Source organism: Monodelphis domestica, chromosome 5, assembly GCF_027887165.1.
Source record: "Monodelphis domestica isolate mMonDom1 chromosome 5, mMonDom1.pri, whole genome shotgun sequence".
In the NCBI taxonomy this organism is placed as follows: Eukaryota; Metazoa; Chordata; class Mammalia; order Didelphimorphia; family Didelphidae; genus Monodelphis; species Monodelphis domestica.
The window spans coordinates 77883481-77907297 of NC_077231.1; the positions used below are offsets into that span (position 1 = coordinate 77883481).

The window sequence follows — 23817 nt, forward strand, 5'->3', positions numbered from 1 at the left end:
ATAACAGTGGAAAGAATATGAGAATTGGAACTGAGTTCAGGTCTCATCGCTGCCCTTTACTATCTGTGTGACCTTGGGCAAGTCACTTAAACTCTCTGTGCCTCAGTTTCCCCATCTCTAAAATGAAAGGGTTGGATTAAATGATCACTAAGGTCTTATATGTGTTCATAGTTGATAAAAGTATTTTCTACCACTGTTATCTCAGGTGGCCGTCCTCAGGAGTAAGATAAAACCAGCTCTCCATGACCTGCCATCTCCTGGGCATCTTTTGTTATCGAAGTCAAAGTGTCAAATGAAACTAAATTAAAATATAATTAAGGAATGTTTAACAAATTAAATAAAAATGTGATCCAACACAGATAATGTTAATTTGTGATTTTCTAAGTCAATAGGGGGCCAGAGGGATCTGTTTTTATTTGATTTAAAATTAAAAAAAAAAACTTTTAAATTCCTTCTTAGAATCAAATGTTGATTCTAAGGCAGAAGAACAGCAAAGGGCTAGGTAGTTGTGATTTTCTAAGTCAATAGGGGGCCAGAGGGATCTGTTTTTATTTGATTTAAAATTAAAAAAAAAAACTTTTAAATTCCTTCTTAGAATCAAATGTTGATTCTAAGGCAGAAGAACAGCAAAGGGCTAGGTAGTTGTGATTTTCTAAGTCAATAGGGGGCCAGAGGGATCTGTTTTTATTTGATTTAAAATTAAAAAAAAAAACTTTTAAATTCCTTCTTAGAATCAAATGTTGATTCTAAGGCAGAAGAACAGCAAAGGGCTAGGTAGTTAGAGTTAACTGACTTCCCCAGGGTCATCCAACTAGGAAATATCTGGGCTCAGATTTGAACTCATTACTACCCATCTCTAGGCCTGGCTCTCCATCCACTGAACCAGCTAGCTGCCCCCTCCTCTATTTGATTTTGACACCACAGCTAAAGTATACTTTTTTAAAGGAAAGTCTGGCACTCCAGGAGAAGATACTGACTGTCAAAACCAAATCATAGAATCCTGCATTTAGCATGGACAGGTACCCCCAAACCATCAAGTCTACCTCTCTTTATCTGCTCTTTTTCCTCCCATTTCCAACTTCAGCCTGGGTTGGAGCAGAGGGGTGTGAGCCAAGAGATGGAGGCGTGGGACCAGATTTGAGAATGCTGTGGGGACTATCTGGTGTGTCTGGGTCTCTGAAGGTCCACACCTCAGTTTAATGCCACCAGCATCCCTATATTTTTGTCTCCCCAACATCCCTTGTGTTGATTCAACTTCTGAAGTCCTACCAACCATGTGAAAACCAGGGGACCTGATGTTAAGACTCCTTTGGATATATATCTATATCTCTCTATATATTTTAAAACTCTTACCTTCTGTCTTAGAATCAATACTGTGTATGGGTTCCAAGGCAGAAAAGCCATAAGGGCCAGGCAATTGGCATTAAGTGATTTGCCCAGGGTCACCCAGCCAGGAAGAGTCAGAGATTTGAATACTGTGTTCAGATTTGAATCCAGGTCTTCCCATTTCTAAGCCTGGCTCTTAATCCACTGAACCACCTTCCTGGTCCCTAGATAGATAGATAGATAGATAGATAGATAGATAGATAGATAGATAGATGAATAGATGGATGGATGAATAGATGGATGGATGGTTGGATGGTTGGATGGATAGATAGATCTTAATGTACCTCCCAATTACTAAGGCATTGAAAGGTTAAATTGATAAATATTCCAGTTTTGGATTCCACACCAGACATGCTGGTGAATTTTTGCCACCATGTTGGTTATGATTCTGTCTGAGTTATTGTCATCTTCCCTTCTAGATCAGAAGAATCCGTGTGGCAAACTGTAATAAACATCAATTCTGTACAGCATGTTTAATGGCCATGGATCCGCACTGTGGTTGGTGCCATTCTCTGCAAAGGTATTTCCTGCTTTCTTTCTCACTGCTCATTTAGAAAATAAGAATCTGGCTGGTAGAGAGTATGGTACTTCCCAGGAACTGGGGACAAAAGTCCAAGAGTCCCTGCCCTATAGTCCAATGGGGGTGAGAGTCATTTATAATAATAATCGATGTCATTTTTGCCATGTTGTCTTGGGTTTCCTGAGTTTGAGGGACCCAGCCTCGTTTTTGCCTCTCTCCTCAACATCGAGAGGGAGAGGCAAAGGAGTCTTCATAAAGAATAAAAGAGAATAGAGACCTTTGGACATTTTAGACAAGTCATCAACATTGAATTTATTCCTTTAGTTCTGGGGGGGGGGGTGTAATGGCAGTACGTAGAAGGAGGAGTAGATGGCGAAGGAGTCATGGTCCAGATAATAAGAGGCTTGAACCTGGGAGTTTCCTCTGCTACTGGATGGCTTGGTTGGTTGGATGGTAGAGTAGGTTGAGGAGAATTTTCCCCAAGTCTTTTTTTTTTTTTTAACAAATGTAAAGGACTTACTGTGTTCTGGGATGAGCATATAAGGACAAAGAGAAAGAGGAAACAAGGATTTTATATTTTGTTGGGGGAGTTCATCCACTCTCTCATCTAGCAATCAGAAGAGCTTAGCCCCAGTTTAGAAAGGGAAAAAGCATTTATTTGGTACCCATCATGTTGCAAATCCTACACTAAACACTTTGTAAATACTCTTTCATTTGATCCTTACAACAACCATGTGAGGTAGGTGCTATTATTATTATTATCAGTTTTACAGTTGAGGAAACTGAGATGAATAGAGGTTAAGTGACATACCAAGGGTCACATAGCTAGGGGAAGTATTTAAGGCTAGATTTGAACTCAGATCTCCCTGATTCCAGGTCCAGCACTTACTCTACATATATCTACCACATTGCTACCTCTTTGGTCAGAATAAAAAAAACAAAAACAAAAAAAACCCTTCTGTCTATGAGTATTTATTAAATATCTACTCTGTTCCAGGTGCTAGGGTGCCAAAAAGAATGACATAATTCCTACTCTAATGAAGAACACAATTCATATAAATCTATATAGAATAATTTAAGAAAAAGTAGAAATACACATGTCTCCCCTAACTAGTTGAATTGTCTTTATGTGAACCTAATTAATTCTGAGCATCTTTAATACCAATGCCATTTCCGCCATGTTGTTTCTCTTGGGCTGCCCTGGGCTACCTGAGTTTTGGGAACCCAGCCTCATCTTTACCTCCTCCCTCCAGATCCATCACCTGGGCTTCCCAAGAGAGAGGCAAAAGAATCTTCAAAAAGAATGAAAGAGAACCGAGACCTTTGAACATTTTAGACAAATCATCAGTGTTGAATTTATTCCTTTAGCTCTGTGGGAGTAATGTTGCTACTGCTGGTGCCGTCTTGTGATTAGGCCCAGGATGGGTTTGACATCCTGTCTCTGTCTCTAGGCAAGAGCTGCACGGCTTTTGTCTTGAGTGATGATGGTCTTTAGGGCCCACCCGAGCTCCATGGCGACTTGTAGCTAGTTTCCCCTGTCATGGCAGTTCCTTGCATCGCTGGGACTGGCCTGGTTGGATCCACTGTTGCCATGGCAACCCAGTTCTCCAGCTCTTGCTATAAAACCAAGGAGTAAAGACACAGCTCAAACAAGGAAGTGTGGAGGGGGGGGTGGCGGGTGGCGCAATCCTGTCAGTTTGGTGCTTTCAAGTTTGTAAAGGTGGAGTGGGGGGGAGAAGATAAAGCCAGATGGACCTCGAAAAATGCAAGGTTAAAGAGGCAGCACCCAGGGGCTGTGAGGAAGAGGAGAAAGATAAATAGAAACAGTGGAGGGAGAAGGATGGGTGGGCAAAGATGGAAGTAAAGATAGGAGGGCAAGAAATAGTTCAAGAAGTCAGAGGAACAAAGGAGAAGAAATGCTGATGGGTTTTCGCAAGAAGTTGAAACTGGGGTGCAGGGATCCCAGTAATTGCCCTTATCATGGGGCTGTTCTTCCTCCCAGGGCTGTGTTAGCAAGAACTATTGGCAGAGAAAAGAAGCCCAGCCTGGGAGCTTCTCATGAATAATTGTAATTGGGTAGGAACATTTTCTTCTCCGCTCATGTCTCTCGCCCAAGACCGGAGTTTGAAAAATTAACTGATCATGAAAATGCATTTCATTTGTGCCAGCCCCACCGAGCACCTTGGCGCTGAGTTTTTGGATCCATTCCCCTCTGGCTCTTTTTTTTTTCTTTTTTGCCTGGGTTTGTATACTAGGGGTGGGGATCTGGGAGGCTGGGGATGTCAGCCTCAGCTGGTCTCACATCTGGAGTTTGCCCGTTTGGGTCCTGGGTCCTGGAAGGAAAAAGCTTGGAACTCTATCTGACCTGCCTCTGCCCAGGGGGAGAGAAGAGAACTTTATTTTTATTTTTTATTTTAAAGCCCAGAAAGACCTGTCTGAGGCCTTTTGTTCTAGCAGAAACGATTTGGTAATGACGCCCTCAGGGAGAAGCTTTCCTTCCCTGACCAGAGGCCTAAGAGGAGTTTTTAAAATGGCCAGTGTAGCCCTGATTGTGTGTGTGTGTGTGTGTGTGAGAGAGAGAGAGAGAGAGAGAGAGAGAGAGAGAGAGAGAGAGAGAGAGAGAGAGAGAGAGAGAGAGAGAAGAGGAGAGGAGAGAGAGAGAGAGAGAGAGAGAGAGAGAGAGAGAGAGAGAGAGAGAGAAGAGGAGAGGGAGAGAGAGAGAGAGAGAGAGAGAAGAGGAGAGGGAGAGAGAGAGGAGAGAGAGAAGAGGAGAGGGAGAGAGAGAGAGGAGAGAGAGAGAGAAGAGGGAGAAGAGGAGAGGGAGGGAGAGAGAGAGAGGAGAGGGAGGGAGAGAGAGAGAGAGGAGAGGGAGGGGGAGAGGGGAGAGAGAGAAGGGGGGAGAGAGGGAGAGAGACAGAGAGAGAGGGAGAGACAGAGTGAGTGCGGGAGGGAGATAGGAGGAGAGGGAAGATAGAGGAGAGAGTAATGGGATTGGGGTGAGGAGAGAGGTGGGGGTGGAGTGGGAGAGATGGAGCGAATGAAAATGAGGGAATATGAATGAATGAGAACCTTTAGATAGGTTAAATCATCTGACAAGAGGGGTTGGAACAAATCATTTTTAACATGTCCTTTTGTTACTGGGTTAGATAAAAACTGAGACAAAGGGAGGGAACCCTCCTCCCCTTTCCTTAAGTCTAATTGTTTTTAAATGGTTTAATAGAGTTAGAGATTGGTAAATCTTATAGCATAATATCTGATGCTTTTGACTATCACAAAATGTTCCCAGAATAACTCCTCCCCCTATGTGGCAGGTAAAGGGTTACTTAGCTCAGTTATGATCCAAATGAAACACTCTAAGAATGAGACTTGAAACCTTCCTAGTCGGGGAGTAACTATATTAGGTGCATTTGGGTGCAGAGGTTATGGGAGGAGGAGTTTTTCTATTTCAATAAGTCCTTAAGTTTTTATTCAACACATACTCTGTTCCAGGCACTGTGCTAAGCCTTGTGGGTTCAAAAGGCAAAGACCTTTCTTTCAAAAGGCCCCTTTCTTTCAAAAAGCTTCTATTCTGATAGAGGAAGAGACATGGAAATAACTGTGTGCCTATCAGATATTTATCATTCAGTTGTCAGTCCTATCTGATTCTTTGTGACTTCAATTTTTTTTTTCTTGGCAAAGGTACTGAAGTGGTTTGCCAGTTCCTTCTCCAGTTCATTTTACAAATGAGAAACTGAGGCAAAGTTAAATGACTTTTTCAGAGTCACAGAAGTGCTTTACCATTTCCTTTTCCAGATAATTTTACAAATGAAGATTTGAGGAAACAAGGTTTAAGTGACTTTTGTTTTAAACCCTTTTCTTCCATCTTCGAATCAATACAGTGTATTGTTTCCAGGGCAGAAGGGTGATAAGGGCTAGGTGATGGGGGTTAAGTGACTTGCTCAGGGTCACATAGCTAGGAAGTGTCTGAGGCCAGATTTGAACCCAGGACTTTACGTCTGGCTCTTAATCTACTGAAATGCCCTAGGATTTCATGACTTTTCATTGAGAAAATAGAAGGTAGTCTCAGAAGGAAGGCACTAGCAATGGAAGGCTTCCTGCAGAAGGTTGGATTTGATCTTGGGTGAGGAGGAGGACATTCTAGACATGGGGTACAGCCAATGTTAAGCCACTGAGGATATCTTGTGTGAAGAATAGCAAGTAGGTCAGTATGAAGGAAATCATAGAATTCATGGAGAGGATTAAACTGTAAGAATACTGGAAACACTGGAAGGGATCATATCTTGACAGGCCATTGTGAAATAGGATTTTATATTTGGTTCTTTAGGGACAACGTAGGGAGGAACTGACTTGAGTTGGGGTGGGAGTGGAGTGTGTGATGTGGTCAACCCCACACTTTCAGAAAATCAATTCAGCAGCTGAATGGGAGGGCTGGATTAGAGTAGGGAAAGACAGGAGGCAGGTTTGACCAACTACCAGATTATTGTGATCATCTGAGTATGAGAAGCTAAGGACCTGGGTCAGGGTGGTGGAAGTGTCAGAGGATATTATATTAGAGGGGTGTTATGAAGACAGAAGCAACAAGAGTTGAACACAGATGGGATATCTGGGTTTGCTGAAAGTGAGGAGTTGAGGGGAAGATGATGGCGCCCACAACTGCAATAGGGAAGTTAGGAAGAGGGGAAGCTTCATTGAGGAAGATAGAGTCTGAAAATACCTGAGCCCCAGCTCTAAGTAGCCTTCATCCACCCTTTTATGATCATTCTTTGCTTCCAGATTTCTCCATCTGACCCTGCTCCTAGTACATAGCCAAGATTAGGTATTCCAAAGGGAGGTGCTTTCTTAGAACCATGGAGCCATCCCACTGTGTTTATTTTAAATGTCACAGATTTATTTAGAAAAAATAATTTATTTTCTCAACAGAGGAGGTTTGTAGTTCTAGCCTACGTGTTTAGAAAGAAGAATGGGAAAGAAGGCTTGCTTTTGATCAGGTTTGAAAAATGGGCATCCCAAATACCCATATAAACAGATGAAGGCAATTAGGTAAACATTGAGCATAGAGATGGCTGATCTTTTTAGTGCTGAAACTTGAACATCAACTTTAGCAGAATTTGTCTGCGTGGGTGGAAATTGGATGAGCTTGAGTGTGTGTTTAACCCAAATTGGAGGGGTTCTACCTAATCCACCTCCATCTAGTACTTATTTATTAGGCACTTGGTGTGAAGGAGGCTCTGGGCATACCAAGACAAAATCTTCACAAACTTAGAGTCTTACTAGGAGAATAGACCTTTCTGAGCCTGATCTTGAGTCTCTTCCAATTTAACTTCTTATGAGCCTATTTAAATGATAAAAAGCATTTTCTGTCTCTGGGTCTGTATTTGTGTTTGTCTCTCTGTCTCTGCCTTTCCCTCCTTCTCCCTCTTTCTCCTCTCTCCTCTCTCCCTGTCTGTCTCTGTCTTTCCCTCCTTCTCCCTTTTCCTCCTCTCCTCCCTCCCTCCCTCCCTCCTCTCTCTCTCTCTCTCTCTCTCTCTCTCTCTCTCTCTCTCTCTCTGTCCCTCTGTCCTTTTCCCTCTCCCTCTCTGCCCTCCCGTTCTCTCTCTCTCTCTCTCTCTCTCTCTCTCTCTCTCTCTCTCTCTCTCTCTCTCTCTCTCTCTCTCTCTCTCTCTCTCTCTCTATCTCTCTCTCTATCTCTCTATCTCTCTATCTCTCTATCTCTCTATCTCTCTCTATCTCATCAATAGTTTGTTTTTTTACATCCCAATCCCAGGCCCTAGAACTAAGCCAAACAAATACTCATGCCATATTCCTGACAGCACAGGCTTTCTTCCCTCTGCACCTGTAGTCCCCCACCTCTACTGAGAGGAAGTGTGCTTCACCACTGGTGCTCACATTGAGGATGTCTTTCAAACACATCATTCCACATCATTCCAGGAGAGAGATTGCTAAGATTCAGTTCAACAGCCATGTTTTAAGTACCAATTATGTGTGAGGCACTACACCAAGTACTCCTATTGCTAGCTTATTATCACATTGCATTCCTGAAGCCCCTATATAAGGGTGTTGCTTGGATCACAGAATGGATTTTCCCATGGAAACAACATGTCCAGGTCAATCCGTGAAAGATTATATGATTACAGTCCGTTTCCCATTCATTAGGCACACCAAGTTGAAAAAGAATGAAGGAGTCCTTCAGAATGGGGGTGTCAAACTCAAATAGGAATGGGCAGGGGAGGGGTAGGAGTGCGGCAATAAACCATTCATAAGGATCCTGGTAGATCGCACATTGACTTACTCTTAAAATGTAATATCTGTTTTATTGTATTTTATCTTGTTAAATATTTCCCAATTATGTTTTAAGCTATTCTGGACTTTGGGAGTGTTGTGGGCCACATGTCTGATACCTTTGCTTTAGAATCAATCAGTAGCTAAACATTTATTAGGCTCCTACTATATGCCAGGCACAATAGATACAAAAAGAGGCAAAAGATAGTTCCTGCCTTCCAGGAGCTCAAAGTCTACTGGGTAGAATATTGTTATTTTGCTTTGAACTTTGGGCATGTATTTTTTTCATGATGGATTCCTATCAAACAATAATAATAAAGATGAATGAGTTAAGGGTTTGTTTTCATTCCATCCATCTTTTCCTCCAAAGAGCATTTCATTTTTTAAGATCACTATTGCTTCTGGATCAACCATGGACCTCCCACCCTGGAAGGAAGTTCACCTCAAATCAAAGAGAAATAGTTAAATCAAAATAAACTAAAGAGAAGCCCTTCCTGATTATGAATGTGTTAACTCCCTTTTATAGGTCTTTTCCCTCTACACCCTTACTTTCTGTCTTAGTAATTACTCTTAAGCTAGAAGGGCAGGGTTTAAGTGACTTGCCCAGGGTCACACAGCTAGGAAGTATCTGAAGTCAGATATGAATCCCGGTCCTCCCAACTCCAGACCTGACTCTCTGTTCACTGTGCCACCTGGCTGTGTCCCTTCCCTTACAGTTTTTCAACACTCTGTCCAAAGAAAGGAAGAGATTTGATCATCTCTTGTCTGGGGCCGCAGCTGGTTTTTACAGTCACTCAGAGTTTAGCTTCCTTTTTGTGTTGTTACTTACATTAACAGAGTCATTGTGTGGGTTATTTTCTGGTTATTATGCTCTCCACCCATTTGTACACATTTTCCCAAGTTTCAATATATTTTTCATATTCAGTATTTTCCATTATACAGCAATCTTCCATTACATCCATACACAATGGTCTGATTAGTCAATCCCCCATTGATGGCACCTTTTATATTTCTAGTTCTTTGCCCACACACACACTCCAAATACAGTTGTATATTTATATCCCAATTGAAATTACTTTGTATTGACATTCATGGCCTCATTATTTTCTTTTCCTTCTTTTTTTTAAAAACCCTTACCTTTTGTCTTAGTATAAACTAAAAGAGATAAGGGCTAGACAATAAGGGTTAAGTGACTTGCACAGGGTCACACAACTAGGAAATGTCTGAACTCAGATTGGAACCCAGCTCCTCTGGTGCTCTATCCATGGTGCTACCTAGTTGCCCCAATATTCATGGCCATATTGTTTTCCCTACTACAGGGTTCATGAACCACTTTGACGCTCTAATGAAACATATAAGCCTCTTTCCCATAATACTAGTAATATGAGAAAGCATTTCTCTAGGGCTTTAAGGTTTACAATAGTGATGATGATGATGATGCTAGCTTGCATTATAAAGTGTCTGCTGTGTGTCAGGTCCTGTGCTAAGTGCTTTAAAACATCTCTTTTTATTCTCAAAACGGAGAAAATCAAAGCAGGTAAAGGTAAAGTGACTTGCCCAGGGTCACATAACTAGAGAAGTATCTGAGGACACATTTGAACTCATGTCTTCTTGACTCCAGGTCAAGGGTTCCATAATAACAATAATAACTACCATTTATATAAATATTATGTGCTGGGCAACTTTGCTAAACATTTTGCAAGTATCTCATTTTATCTATCCTTATCCCCATTTTGCAGTAGAGGAAACTGAGGTAAATATAATTTAAGTAATATACCTAGGATTACATTACTAGAAACTGTTGTGAGGCTGAATTTGAACTCCCAACTCCAGATTGGCATTCTATCCACTGTAACATTAGCTGCATCTAGATTGGATCCTGATTCCAAAATATGATTCATTTTACAAGTATCCCTCCTGACTACTATGTGTCAGGTCAATATTTGACTGGATATCAGCAAGAAAGAGCCTTCCTTTGTAATTTTCTCTTCCATTCTGTGCTCGGTCATTGCTTAGACACCAAATTTGGTGACTAAAGAAGGACAGTATTTTGTGGCACCATCATCCCTTGCCTCCCAATGATGGATAGAGGGTTTTGTGTTTTCTTTGGGGAGCTTTGGTAAGTGGCTCTGGTCAGAGTGTCTTTTTTGCCTGCCAAAGGTCTGGAAGCAGATAGATAGGATGCTAGCCTGAGTTGTTGAGCCTGATGTGCAGGGAAGAAGGAAGCAAGGAAGAAAGGAAAGGAGGGAGGGAGGGAGGGAGAGAGGAAATATCCCAGGGAGTTGTTGCTGTCAGAGCCCATGCTGCCTCCCTTTTCATTTTATGAACCTCCAGAGGATAATCCCAAACTCCAAGGGTCAGCAGGCAGCAGTTGAGATAAGCCGCAGTGTCAACAGCTGTCTAAGGAGAATCAGAAAGCAAACATGGGGGCATCGGAAAGTCATAAAGAAGAAGGCTTGACATTAATAAGGAGAGGTGAAGTAAGACATTCAGCTCAGTGTTTCAGCGACCGTCCGGGCTGTCGTCCTGGGAAGCGGGATTAGGGCTTGGATGCTTTCAGGTTGTCCTGCCTCTCCTCTCATCAGCTTGTGCCCAGGTGCTTGCAGTGTGGCTCAGTCTGAGCTCCATGAATCCACGCTGTCAAGACCAATGCTACATGTGCTCAGTTTAGCTCCTCCTGGGAAGGAGATTCCTCCAATGTGGGTTCCCTATTTTTCTTACCCTTTGAGAGATAGCGCTATCTCTGGAGTCAGAGAACCAAAGTTCAAAATCAACTTTGTTGCTTATAGCTTGTGTTGTCTGGAGCAGATTGCAGCTCCCCAGCCTCAATTTCCTCATCTGTAGAATGAGAGGATTTGTTTAGGTGGCCTCTAAAGTCCCTTCCTGCTCTAAGTCTATGACCATGTCATCCATTGGAAGAGGCAATGCTCTAAGTAGTAATTTTTTCACTTAGTGCAAAAAATAAAAACTTAGAGGGGAGGTGGCTCCTCCCGCCATGACTCTGGGAGTGATCACACCAGTGGAAGGGGTGGCCTAACCCCAAGAAACTCTAGCCCTTCACTTCATGGAGGTTAGGAAGGAAAGTGGGCTGCCATGATGATAAGACTTTGAGGATGGTTTCCTCATTCACTGACATGGGCCAACTTAAGATAGCAAGAGATGAAAGATACTCACGGGATCAAGGACTTACTCCTGGGGAGGCAGTGTGCCCCTCTGGCTGTCAGCACCCAATGGCATAGCCCAGCTTGTCTTAATTTAGTTCTGGCTCCAAATGGTGGTCCTTTAAGCATTAAAACAGTATGTGGAGCCCTTTAGGAGGTTTGGTCTATGTCCTGAAAGAACTCCATACACTTATTTTTTTTTTATTTTAATTTTTTTCAAACCCTAACCTTCTGTGTTAGAAGCAATACTAACTATTTATTCTAAGGCAGAAGAATGGTAAGAGCTAGGCAATGGGGTCACATTTTGCACAGGGTCACACAGCCAGGAAGTGTTTGAGGCCAGATTTGAACCCAGAATCTCCTATCTCTAAGTCTAGTTCTCCATCCACTGACCCACCTACCTGCTCTCCTCCTTTAAAAAAAAAATAAACCAAAACCCAAACCCTTTACCTTCTGGCTTAGAACCAATACTAAATATCATTTCCAAGGCAGAACACTAACAACTAAGCAATTGGGGGTAAGTGACTTGGCATGGTCACCCAGCTAGGAAGTGTCTGAGGCCAGATGTGAGGCTCTCTATCCAATGAGCCACCTAGCTGCTACTTCATACACTTTAGCAGTGAAAAAAAATGCTGTGGCAAAGCAAAGTTCCATGGTTTCCCTTAGCTGCCCATGCCACTGTTCCTGGTAGAGCGAGGCAGTGAGGAGCTTGCATCATCCATTTGAAGTCCTCTCCACATTGCCTTTTAAATGGATGTCCTCTGAGTTGGAACAAATACCATTAGTCGTGCCCCTCTTTGTAAATATATGTTTTAATGGAATAGATTTTTTTAAAATGACCTTATCTTAGGCAGAGTGTGCTTCCATAAGCACGTATTGATTTGGCTTTTAAAAATTCCTTAAATGTTTGCGCTTGGCTTCGTGACCTCTCATTTGTCCTGTACCCTACCTCCCAACGCCACTTGCCAGCAGATTACCTGGAAATTCATTCCAAGGCACCTAATGGGTCTGGCTGCCATGCTTTCCTAACTGTCCCCTAGGCAGAAGTTTGCCTCCTTGTATAAAGAATGCTTTCCTCCATGTTTTACTTACCTTTGGCAAGTGGAACAAGTGCCAAATTTGGGGGAACCCGTTATCCTTGGGGGGAAAAAACAACCCGCAAATGGTAGCAAGCTGCAGAGGGCATGCTAATAAGTTTTATTGGGGGGTGCAGAATTTGTGTCTGGTTTATTAATGGAATGGGAGGCATACACTATAATGCTTTTCTGATTTGAATATAAGCTCCCTGAGGGCAGGAGCCTTCTTTGGTTTTGGTATTTCTATCCCTAGTACTTAATACAGTTCTTGATTCATTGTAAGTACTTAACCATTGAACAGTTATTTTGTTATTTTTTAAGCCCTTCCATTCCATCTTACAATCCTTTGTTTCGCTTTGGTTCCAAGGCAGAAAAGCAGCCAGGGCTACACAATGGGGGTTAAGTGACTTGCCCAGGGTCACACAGTAGGAAGTATCTGGGGCCAAATTGAACCCAGGACCTCCCAATTCCAGGCCTGGCTTTTGAGCCACTAAATCACTTTTCTTCCTCCTTCACTAAACATTTTAGAAAGCGCCTGCAATGTGCCAGGCCCTGTGCTAGCCCTGGAGAAACAAAACTAGATGAAAGCATAGTGTTGGTTTTTTTTTTTTTTCATTCATTCATACCAGAATTTCTGATCTTAGCTCTACTCTTTGTGTTCAGTGTGATCTGGAGAAAGTCTCTTCACCTCTTGGGATTTCAGTTCCCTTCCTTCCCTTCCTAACCAATGGGGTCAGACTAGAGGATCTCCAAGATCCATTCCAGTTCCAAATCTGGGGATTTTATAAGTAAGGCTGCCTTTCAAAGATACCCAAACTATCCTAGATATCACAAACCATGGGAGGCAGAGTCATGCAGTGGTAAGTGTTCTAGATCTGGGGTGGAAATACTTGGGTTCCAATCCTGGCTTGGCCTCAGTGAGCATCAGTTTGATGGGGGTCGTTACTTCATCTGTAAAACAAAGAGGTTGGACTAGATGACCTGGTGGTCATCTATCTAGAGATGGAAAGTCTCTCCCATCTCTAAATCTATGATCCTCAGTAATCATAAATTTGGGACAGTTAGATGGTACAGTAGAGTGCTGGTCCTGAAGTCAGGAAGACTCATGGTCCTAAATTCAAATCTAGCCTGAGACACTTACTAGCTGGGTGATCCTGAGCAAGTCACTTAACTCTGTCTCAGTTTCCACATCTGTAAAATGAGCTGTAGAAGGAAATGACAGAATAGTCCAGGATCTTTGCTACGAAGACCCCAAATGGGGCCATGAAGAGTCAGCCACATCTGAACAGCAACAAGAAATAAGAATAAATTTTGTAGGGGGTGTTGTGGAGAGAAATGGGCTTCTGATTTCATTTGTGTGGTTTCCTTGCTGAAGAGTGATAACCAGTCTTGATAATGTGTGTATAATATGGAAATGAGATGGACTTTGAGCTGTGAGGAGACCAGAATAGAAGAAATTTTTATGTAGGGAAAAAAGTGGTTAAGATGAACTCTGGCAATACAGATTTACAACTGCTCAGCAATTTCTGGTCTCAGAGAGTGGTCTGGGACGATGCAATTAGAACCTAATTGCCCAGTATTATTTAGCCAGTGTGGATCAGACTTGAGCCTAGATCTTCCCGTCTGGCCCAATCTTTTCTTCCATGGAGTCTCTTGCTAATAATAATGGCTTACATTTATGTGGTGCTCAAGTCTGACAAAGCATTTTACATACGTAATTTCATTTGATCTTCACAACGCTCTTGGTCAGGAGGTATTATGGATTTGGGAGAAGGGGACATTTTGATTGTTAGAGGTTTAGAGACTTGGCCATGGTCACTCAGCTAGTAAGTGACGGCGATGGATATGGAACCCAAGTTTATTCTGACTTTGAGTCTCTTGCTTTTCTCCCTCCCCTTTAGCTAAGGAGGTGTAGCCTTTTTGTGTCCTTAGACTACCTTTGGCAATCTCAGGAAGCCTCTGGATCACGTCTCTCAGTAGTACTTAATATTTATTTTTTAAAAACCCTTTCCTTCCATCTTAGAATCAATGCTTTGTGTGGGTTCTGAGGCAGAAAAGGGGTCAGGGCTAGGCAATGGGTGTTGAATGACTTGCCCAGGGTCACACAGCTAAGAAGTGTCTGAGGTTAGATTTGAACCCAGGACCTCCCATCTCTAGACCTGGCTCTCAATTCATTGAGCTTCCTAGCTGTCAGCTATACATAATGGATAATTATTTATTGTTATTATAATAATAATAATATATATTTATTATATATATCATTATAACAACAATGTATTTACTGTATGTATTATCATAATAAATAATAATCCTAAATTAAAAATGAAGGAAATGCAAAATCTCAGTTAAAAGTTAGTGAAAATAAAGATGTCATCCCCCCACCCCCATCCAAGATGTAGAATCTTCTATAATCTATTCGTAGACTCTTTGTAGGTCTATGAATTCCAGATGAAGAATCCTTGCCACAATGAATCAGAAACTGTCAAACAAATCATTTCATCTACCAGAAATGGCCAGGCCAACCATATCTCCCCAGAATTCCATCTCTACCCCCTCCGTGAGATTATGTAGTGAGGATGTCATGACTGTCCCCATAAACACAAACACTCTCTCTCTCTCTCTCTCTCTCTCTCTCTCTCTCTCTCTCTCTCTCTCTCTCTCTCTGTGTATGTCTCTCTGTCTCTCTCTGTCTCTTTTGTGTCTCTTTGTCTCTGTCTCACTCTCACTCTGTCTGTCTCTCACACTCTCACTCTCACACTCTGCAGGGAAATGCTGTAAAGACCAAGACAGATTCTTCCTGTACCGAGATGTTTTCTTTTTCTTTGGAAGGAAGGGCCCTGGCAGTTGTCCCAAGGTAGTATCTCTATCTCTTCAGCCTCTCCCTCCTCCTAGTATAACCACTTCAAGGTTGTCTGTTGGGGGAAAAAAGAATTAGAGGGGAGCGGGAGTTATCGTTTCTCCCAGGGGTCATTGCTGGACCCCAGTGAGTTCTTCCCCATGCCTACCTAGCTAGTATACCATCCAGGTAACTTATTGAATCCCATTACAAAGATAAACAGTCATTTTAATGAAAAAATTAGTTTTACTGGTGATTTTGGCCTTATGGAGATGTAGATTAAGACAATATCTTTCTGGCTCTTCAGTTGAACCACAGGATTCCAGGGTGGGAATGCCCACCTAGGACAATCAATAAATAGCTGTAAAAGAATCCTCCCCACAGCATTCCCCACTGAGCTCCAGCCTCTGCCTGGGAACCTCGTAGGACCCCTCTTTGAGAATTCAGAAAGATGTTTCCCCTGTCTATTCAACTGATCAACTAATAAGCATTTACTAATTGTCTACTATGTCAGCCTCCATTCTAGCTGTTGGACTTAGAAAGAACACAAAATAATCCCTTTAGGAGTGTCTGTCCTCTAGGAAGAGAGAATCTTCCCATAAACACAACTCCTTACCATTTCTACCCATCTTTCCTAGCTTTGCTGCTGGGGTCCAAACAGAACTTGTGTAATCGTTGTTCTACTTTAAGAGCCTGAGAATGACCCCCAGAGCCTTCTCTTCTCTGAAGTGATTGCTCCCAATTTCTTCAGCTGTCAGATTAGCAGGAAATAGCAGAAAAGCAGAGCTGTGTATTGATCAGTTGCCTGGTGAATTTGGCCCATGTAGATGAATGTTCTAGCCAGCTGAAGCCCTACGCTTCTTTCTCCTGAACAAAACATGCTAGTATTTTGGACCCCAAATTATCCAGCTTATTGTCTTTATCAATTATGTGCACATGTCCCTGTGATTTCATCAGTATAGGCATCTTCTGGTATAGGAAAGCTTTCCACTAATGTAGTTGTTCTCTTGTGTCCAATTATTCATGACCCTATTTGGGGATTTCTTGGCAGACACTGAAGTGTTTTGCCATTTCCTTCTCCATCTCATTTTAAAGATGAGGAAACTGAGGCAGACAGGGTTAAATGACTCATCCAGGGTCACACAGCCAGGAAGTATCTGTGGCCAGATTCAAATTCAGGAAGATAAGTCTTCCCAATTCCAAGCCCAGTGATTTATCCACTATATCACTTAGCTGCCCCCAAAGTAGAAGGTCTCAAAAGGTAACCCATTCATGGCTTAGTAGATAAGTCTTAGGGAATTGCCTGAGTAGCAGAGAGCTTAAGATATTTATTTAGACTCACACAGCTACAAAGTGGGATTTAAATGCAAGTCTTTACCATGCCATCTCTCAAGTAGCCATGTTTTTTCTTGCCTATGTTTCTACTCCTAAGGGAGCACTCTGGGAAGATCTAAGTATTGTTTTGACATTTAATAAAATGTGAGCCTTTGGAGTCCTCTCTTATATTGGAAACCTAGGAAAGCAGATCAAGGGTTGTAAGGGACTCTAGAGACCATCTAGTCCAGCACCCTCATTTTACAGTTCAGTAAACTGAGGCCCAAGGATATTAAATGACTTATGTAGTGAGTATGTAGAAGGATGAGGATATATAGCCAGCTCTCATGATATTGAGTTCAATATTCTTTCCACTGTTCTCTTCCACCAATATTGAAATTCCCTCCAAAACTTTGTTAGAAAGTTTGGGAGCATCTAGGTAGCTCAGTGGGTAGAGAGCCAGTCACTTAAACCTAAGTGCCCAGCCCTTACCACAATTTTTGCCTTGGAATCTATATTTATGGATTCTAAAATAGAAGGTAAGGGTTTAGAAAAAGATAAAAGCTTAAGATCTGATTTTTCTGAATTTTTCCAGAAAGGGTTTCGGGTTTTGTTTTGGTTTTTTACTTGTCTAAATGTTAGCGTTCCCTTTTTCTGTCTACAGACTTCTTCAATTTGATGGTCGATCAATCACTGTGAATTCTTATTTCATATGCTGAATAGAGAAGGACATCTGTCCTTCTGAAGGACTGGCCTTATTAACAGCTTTGAAGTTCTGGAAGAAATCACTGTTTTTTGCCTTGTTTTAGTCCTTAGATATCACTTAAGACACAAAACATCTGCTTCACATATCTCTGACCTTGGGATGTTACACTCCCCAGCATTTACTTGGCAGCCCCCCTGTAGGAAAGCTCTGGTCTCTAAGAAAGATGCTACTTTTGTTGCTTTTTCTTGGGTGTTTGGCATTTTTTTTTTTGGTGATGAAGCTTTCTGATACTATTGCCAACATAGTATCCTTCTGCCTGGTCACTGTAACCCTGCCACTGCCCCTACTTACCTACTATTCACTTATCAGATTCCTTCAGGGACCATCCACTCTCTACTTGAGCAATTAGATTAGAGGAGGCTGATGAAATTGAAGCAGGAAATAGCAGTTTCTTTTCTGAGTCTGGAGTTTCCATTTCAAGCTTGAGTAAGTAGAGCCCAGAGGTTCTTATCTGATGGAGTCCTTGGTCATCACAAGCTACGGTACACATTTCTGGTTTGTTACATCCAGTTTTCTAACCCTTATGAACTTCAACTTTCCTCTGGAGAGTGGTTTCCCCCTTCTCCATGTTGGCAGCAAAAAGATTAATAATTCAAGAGGAGCCAAGGTCAAAAATAGCATCTAGACAGATAGCAAAAATGTAAAAGATTTTAACAATATAAACATTAATCTAAATTGGTGCCCAGATTATAAACTGAGCCCCAGCATTCCTAAGGAGAAAAGGGGCAACAAAATGCTCTCATGTAAATAAGGGGGGGGGGGGGGAAGAAGCTAAGATTCCTAAGAAGTACACTGCTTAAAGTACAACCCCACATCTGGCACCTGGAAGAAAAGCGTCAGAAGTCTCCTATTGAGTGTCTCTCAGGAAACCCATTTCTCTTGGGGATGACCTGCCTAAAAGTACTTGAAGATAAGGAAATGCATTGTAGATTTTGTGGACTTATAGATAGAATTGGAAGGGAATTTAGAGGTCTAGTCCAATCCCTTCATTTTACAGGTGAAGAAAATGAGGCCCAAAGAGTTTAAGTAACTTGTCCAAGATCGTATGTGGGATAATAGATCTAGAGCTAGTCCACTCTTTTCATTTTACACATGATGAAACTGAGGAATACAGAAGTTAAGTAACTTGTCCAGAGTTAACTAAATATGTATTCTCTGTGTGTGTGTGAATAAACATCCTTTCTGTTTCTAAACCTATAATTTAAATATTGAAGAATTAAGTGAATTTAAAAAACAATCTTGAATTAATAGAGCTTTAAAACAAATTAGATGACCTTTTGATGACATATAAAGAGATATGCCCTCAACTTCTGTCTTAGAATCAAGTTCTAAAGCAGAAGAGTGGTAAGGGCTGGGCAATGGGGGTTAAGCCACTTGCCCAGAGTTGCACAGCTAGGAAGTGTCTGAGGCCAGATTTGAATCCAGGGTGTCCCATGTCCAGGGCTGGCTCTTTATCCACTGAGCCACCTAACTGACTCCAAGTTAACTAGATGTAAAGTGGTAGAGTGGTAGAGCTGGAATTCCAAACTATAATGTCACCTGACTCAAGATTCAGCACCCGTCTTTCTCTTGCTTTATAGTTTGTTGATCTCCAGTTTCTTTATAGTACTAAGTTATTTTCAGCGATTCTCACTCCCATACTCCACCTTACCTGTACTAAAGCCCATTCTTACCACCCCTTTATAAAACTACCTTTTGCACTTTAGTAAAAAGCTTGCTTTAGCATATATTAATAAAATAGCGACAGGTGACTTGGAACTTTTTAGAGACTTTCATGGATGTAGTAGGCAATCCATTTTTCACCCAAGATGGGCTTAATGCAGGACCAACCATGTATTGAAGTGGAGAGGTGACTTCATTTTAACTTTTTAAAGGGAAAGGAGTTCAAATCCTAGCTCCAATCTTCTCTACCAATGCACCATTAGGCACTTCATATCCCTAGGTCTCAGTTTAATGATCTGTAAAATGAGGGGATCAGATTAGATAACCTTGAAGGTCTGTTCTTGGGCAGTTAGGTGGCTTCGGTGGGCAGAGTGCTGGACATGGAGTCAGGAACACTCACCTATGGGAGTTCAAATCCAACCTTAGATACTAGCTGTGTGACACTGGGCAAAGGATTTAATGCTACTTGCCTCCATTTCCCCATCTATAAATCTATCCTCAGACATTTACAAGCTATGTGACTCTGGGCAAATCACTTAATGCTGTGTGCCTCAGTTTCCTTATCTATTAACTGAACTGGAGCAGAAAATGGCAAACTACTCTCATATCTTTGCCAAGAAAATGCCAGATCATGAAGAGTCAGATACAACTGCAGAATAACTCAGCAATGAAAGTCTGTTCTGCTTCTAAATCTATAATTTGAATATTGAAAAATGAAGTGATTTTTTAAAGTTTAAGAATTCTTAAATAGAGCTCAAAAGCAATTGGGCAATCTTTTGATAAATCTGTACTGATTTAAACATGCCTGCTTAATTCACTTTCTTTTATTGACTACTACATGCCAGGCACTATGTTCAGTGCTAGGACCACAAAGGCAAATAATAGAAATAGTCACTGCCTCCAAAGGGCTTATATTCCATTAGATCAGCCATCAAGAAGACCGAAAGAATGAAATAACCTTTGGAGATAGTATGTTATGGATAACTCTATAGTAAGTGGGACTGTGTTCATGATGGAGCGCTTGTTCTGGAGATCAGTAGATCTGAGTTCAAATGTTACCTCAAACACTATATGACTTTGATAATATCATTTAACCTCTCTCTGCCTCATTTCCTCAACTTCAAAATGGGGATCATAATAGCCTCTCCCCTTCAGGGTTATTATAAAGATCAAATGAGATAATATTTGTAAGTGCTTAGTACAGTACCTGGCACACAGTAGGCATGATACGAAGGCTTGCAATTATTGGGATAGCTAGTGTATGTTTAAATCCTGCTTCCAGCACTACTCATGCAACCTTGGGAAAGGCAAGGGGAAAAAAAATCTCTTTGGGCCTCAGTTTCCTTTTCTATAAAATGAAGTGTTTGCACTTGATGTCTTCTGAGTTTCCTTCTAGCTTTAGATGTATATGTGATCTTGGGCAAATCACTTCATCTTGTGGACTTCAGTTTCCCCATCTGTATAATGAGCACGTGGGATTAGATGGCTAATTCTAGCTCTGTGCTTCCAGCCCTTCAAGTGTCCCAAAAGTCTTCATGCAGATGTATGTCTTAATAGCTTTAGGCCAAGACTTTGGGGGTACCCACTCATAAAGCAGCTGATTAGATCACCCCACAACTGATACGAACCCAGCTGCTGAATAGTCACTCCATGGTTACAGACTATAGTTGTGATCCTGGAGGGCTGGCTACCTTCTGAAAGTGTGTTACTTGTCCAAGAGGACTGGTTAAGAGGATGTTCATCGGCCATGCTGACTTGGTGCATTAAATTCATCATGGTGGGTGTCTTTACTTCAGAGAGCCTAGAGCGTTTACTTGTCTGGAAGTTTGGAAAGCAGCCTGTTGCTTGTCTCATTGGGTATTGCCAATCCTTGGGTGTTACCTCAGAGAGGAGATGCCAGTTTGCAATGTCTTCCCGCCCAGCTTGAGAAAGTCCTGTTTCTAATCATCTTCCTTCAGTTTCTTGGGGAAGTCCAGTGTTGTCCCTCATCGTTGTTCTGCTCCATAGAAGTCATGAGCAGTAGTGTTTGATGCTCCATGTTGGATTACTTATACTGGCATTCTGTGCCTTATATATTTTTCTAGTGAATCACAGATACTTTGTTATTCCAGGATAGGGGTGGGCTCCCCATCGCCCCACAACCCCAGAGGATGAGAAATGTTCTTCAGTTCTCAGTGGCCACTGGCACCTCCTTGGTGTCAACTAGAGTACCACATTCTGCCTGAAGTCTTTCCAGAGGTCTCCAGTTTCTGGTGCCCCCACCCCCCAATTTTACTGTGCGTGTGTGTGTGTGTGTGTGTGTGTGTGTGTGTGTGTGTGTGCGCACGCGCACACACCCTTCTTGAAAGCAGGGATCGTTCCATTTTTGTCTGTGTATCTAGAAGCTAATATGGGGTCTGGCACATAGTATACATTAATTCAATTCTTGTTGATTGGTGTAGTGAGAGAGAAATATTTTTGGTGCCTCCATCTTCCCCCCTTTCTGTTTGCCTCTGAAGGCACCTTTTCATTTATCAATTGGGGAATGGCTTATAAATAGAAATGAGCAAGACATAGTTTTATCTCTCCATAGATCTTTTTGTCAAATGATGCCTTCTCTCATGTCGGGAGGGGAGGGAGATAACCTGGGAATTTTACTGTAATAAACAAATTTAAAATCAATAAAGAAAGTGCTTTGTCATAGAAAGAATGTCATAAAGAGAGGTTCGGTTCCCAGGATAGCCCATTGTAGACCTTAAGCAGCATACATTTACAACACTGCTTTTCAAAATCATGTCCATTTTCTATATACATACATACATATATGTATATGTAAATGTAAGTTTTCGGTAGCCTGGGCTGCATTTTGCATATATATGTAACACATATGGGATACATGCAACAATATAGATATAACATATATTGCATATATTATATGTGCCTATTTGTATATTTATAATATATGTAATGTGTGTATAATAGTTTCATTACTCAGAGCACACAAGATGGGCAGGTGTCAGTGGGCCAAAGTTTGCCTCTCTGGAGGAAAGGTGAGGGTATATCTCTGTTTGAGTATTTTCATCAGCTTCTGGATTCTAAAGAAAGAAGGATTGGAGGCAGCTGGGTGGCTCAGTGGATTGAGAGCCAGGCCTAGAGATGGGAGGTCTTGGGTTCAAATCTGGCCTCAGACACTTCCCAGCTGTGTCCCTTGATGCCCATGACCTAGCCCTTACCATTCATCTTCTTTAGAACCAGTACACAGTATTGATTCTAGGATGGAAGGTAAGGGTTTAAAAAGAAAGAAGGAAGGCTATGCATGCATTGTTGGGAGAAAGTAACTTAGGAATGTAATGATTATTTATTACTTTGTTTCTGTAAGAATATGTCCTCCAAATTCTAATGACTGGCTTTCAGAGAAACTTTTGGACTGTAAATGATTCATTAAATTAGGGATTTCCTGAAATAATAACTTCCAGTTAGGCACTAGTGTCCAGCCAGGGTTGATGGAAGTTGCAACAAAGAGTCGCAGAGAGCCTGGTTTGCAGGGAGAACAAATCCACTCGTAGGATGCATCTGATGAATCCTGTGTCTTGGAAAGAAGAGAGAGGCGTTTCACAAGGGCTGCAAAACCCATCCTCGCGACCACTGGTTACCGACCTTGTTCCCCGATATTTTATTTCTTATCTTTCTTCTTATTTTGATCCTTCTCTGTGACTACTTGGGGACGTTGCCTTTCTGTCTCCTTTCCAAATGAGGAAAGAATACCAACTGTCTGAATGGCGGAAGGTGATCCCAGGCCTGGAATGTAATGTATCTAATTTGTGCTTTAAGAAAAGCTAAGTGAGTTTGAGCCCCCAAACATTATTTTCTTGCTATTCTAACTTAATTGATGGCTGGTATCGAAGACAAGATGTAATCGCTCTGTCCAGATTTAATCACATTACTATTTTTAAAGAAATCTATTAGATAGCATGTGGTAAGGCAGAAGGAAGCAAAAATCTCTTTGGGGTCTATCTTGTTGCCATCAGTTCTACTCTGTGGTCCATATCTTATATCCTATCACTATTTTGTGGCCAGTGATAGGTCTGAAACTGCTTTGCTTCATATAAACAAGTCTCTGGGTCTCAAGAAAAAAACAGGCAGTGAAGCCCTTGTATTTCTTTTTTGAAACCCTTACTTTATGTCTTAGATCAATACTGTGTATTGGTCCCAAGGCAGAAGAGTGGTCAGGGCTAGGCAATGGGGGTTAAGTGACTTGCCCAGGGTCACACAGTTGGGAAGGATCTGAGGCCAGATTTGAATCCAGGACTTTCATCTCAAAGCCTGGCTCTCAATTCACTGAATCCACCTACCTGTCCTCTCCCCTGTATATTTCTGGTATGCAGCTGATGTGAAACTGTGGGTCCTGAGTCTATAATTAACAATAACAGCAGTGACACCTGTCTATAGAACACTTCAGATATTCAAAGTACTTTTCTCTCAACAATCCTGACAATGGAGCCATGATATTAAAGCCCAGTTAAAAGATGGGGATCTGAATGCTAGAAAGAACTAGGAAATTCATTAATTAGAGATTCATTTATATTTTGTCAGAGCTAATTGTTTTCCACTTTGTACCATATGGGATATATGGTAGGTGCTCAATAAGTGCTTATGGAACCCAGTTGGATTGAATTGAACTTCCTACAAATGCATTATTGCTCATTAGTAAGTGACAGCTGGATTTCAGTATCACACCCAAGTTCATAGTGCTGCAGAAGCCCAACTAGGAGACCCAGTCGAGGGCTGGAAATGCAGCTCTGTTGTTCCATCCCTATGTGGCCATGGGCCAGGCACAT

At 41.7% G+C, this 23817-nt stretch overlaps 1 protein-coding gene across 1 annotated transcript in view; it reads left to right on the plus strand.

The window, feature by feature from the left end:
• PLXNC1 (plexin C1) overlaps positions 1 to 23817 on the plus strand; it is a 243579-nt gene that overhangs the window by 43165 nt on the left and 176597 nt on the right. The window contains exon 4 of the mRNA XM_001370068.4: positions 1806 to 1906. Coding sequence (XP_001370105.2) covers positions 1806 to 1906 — 101 coding nt within the window. The remainder of the gene's footprint in view (positions 1 to 1805; positions 1907 to 23817) is intronic.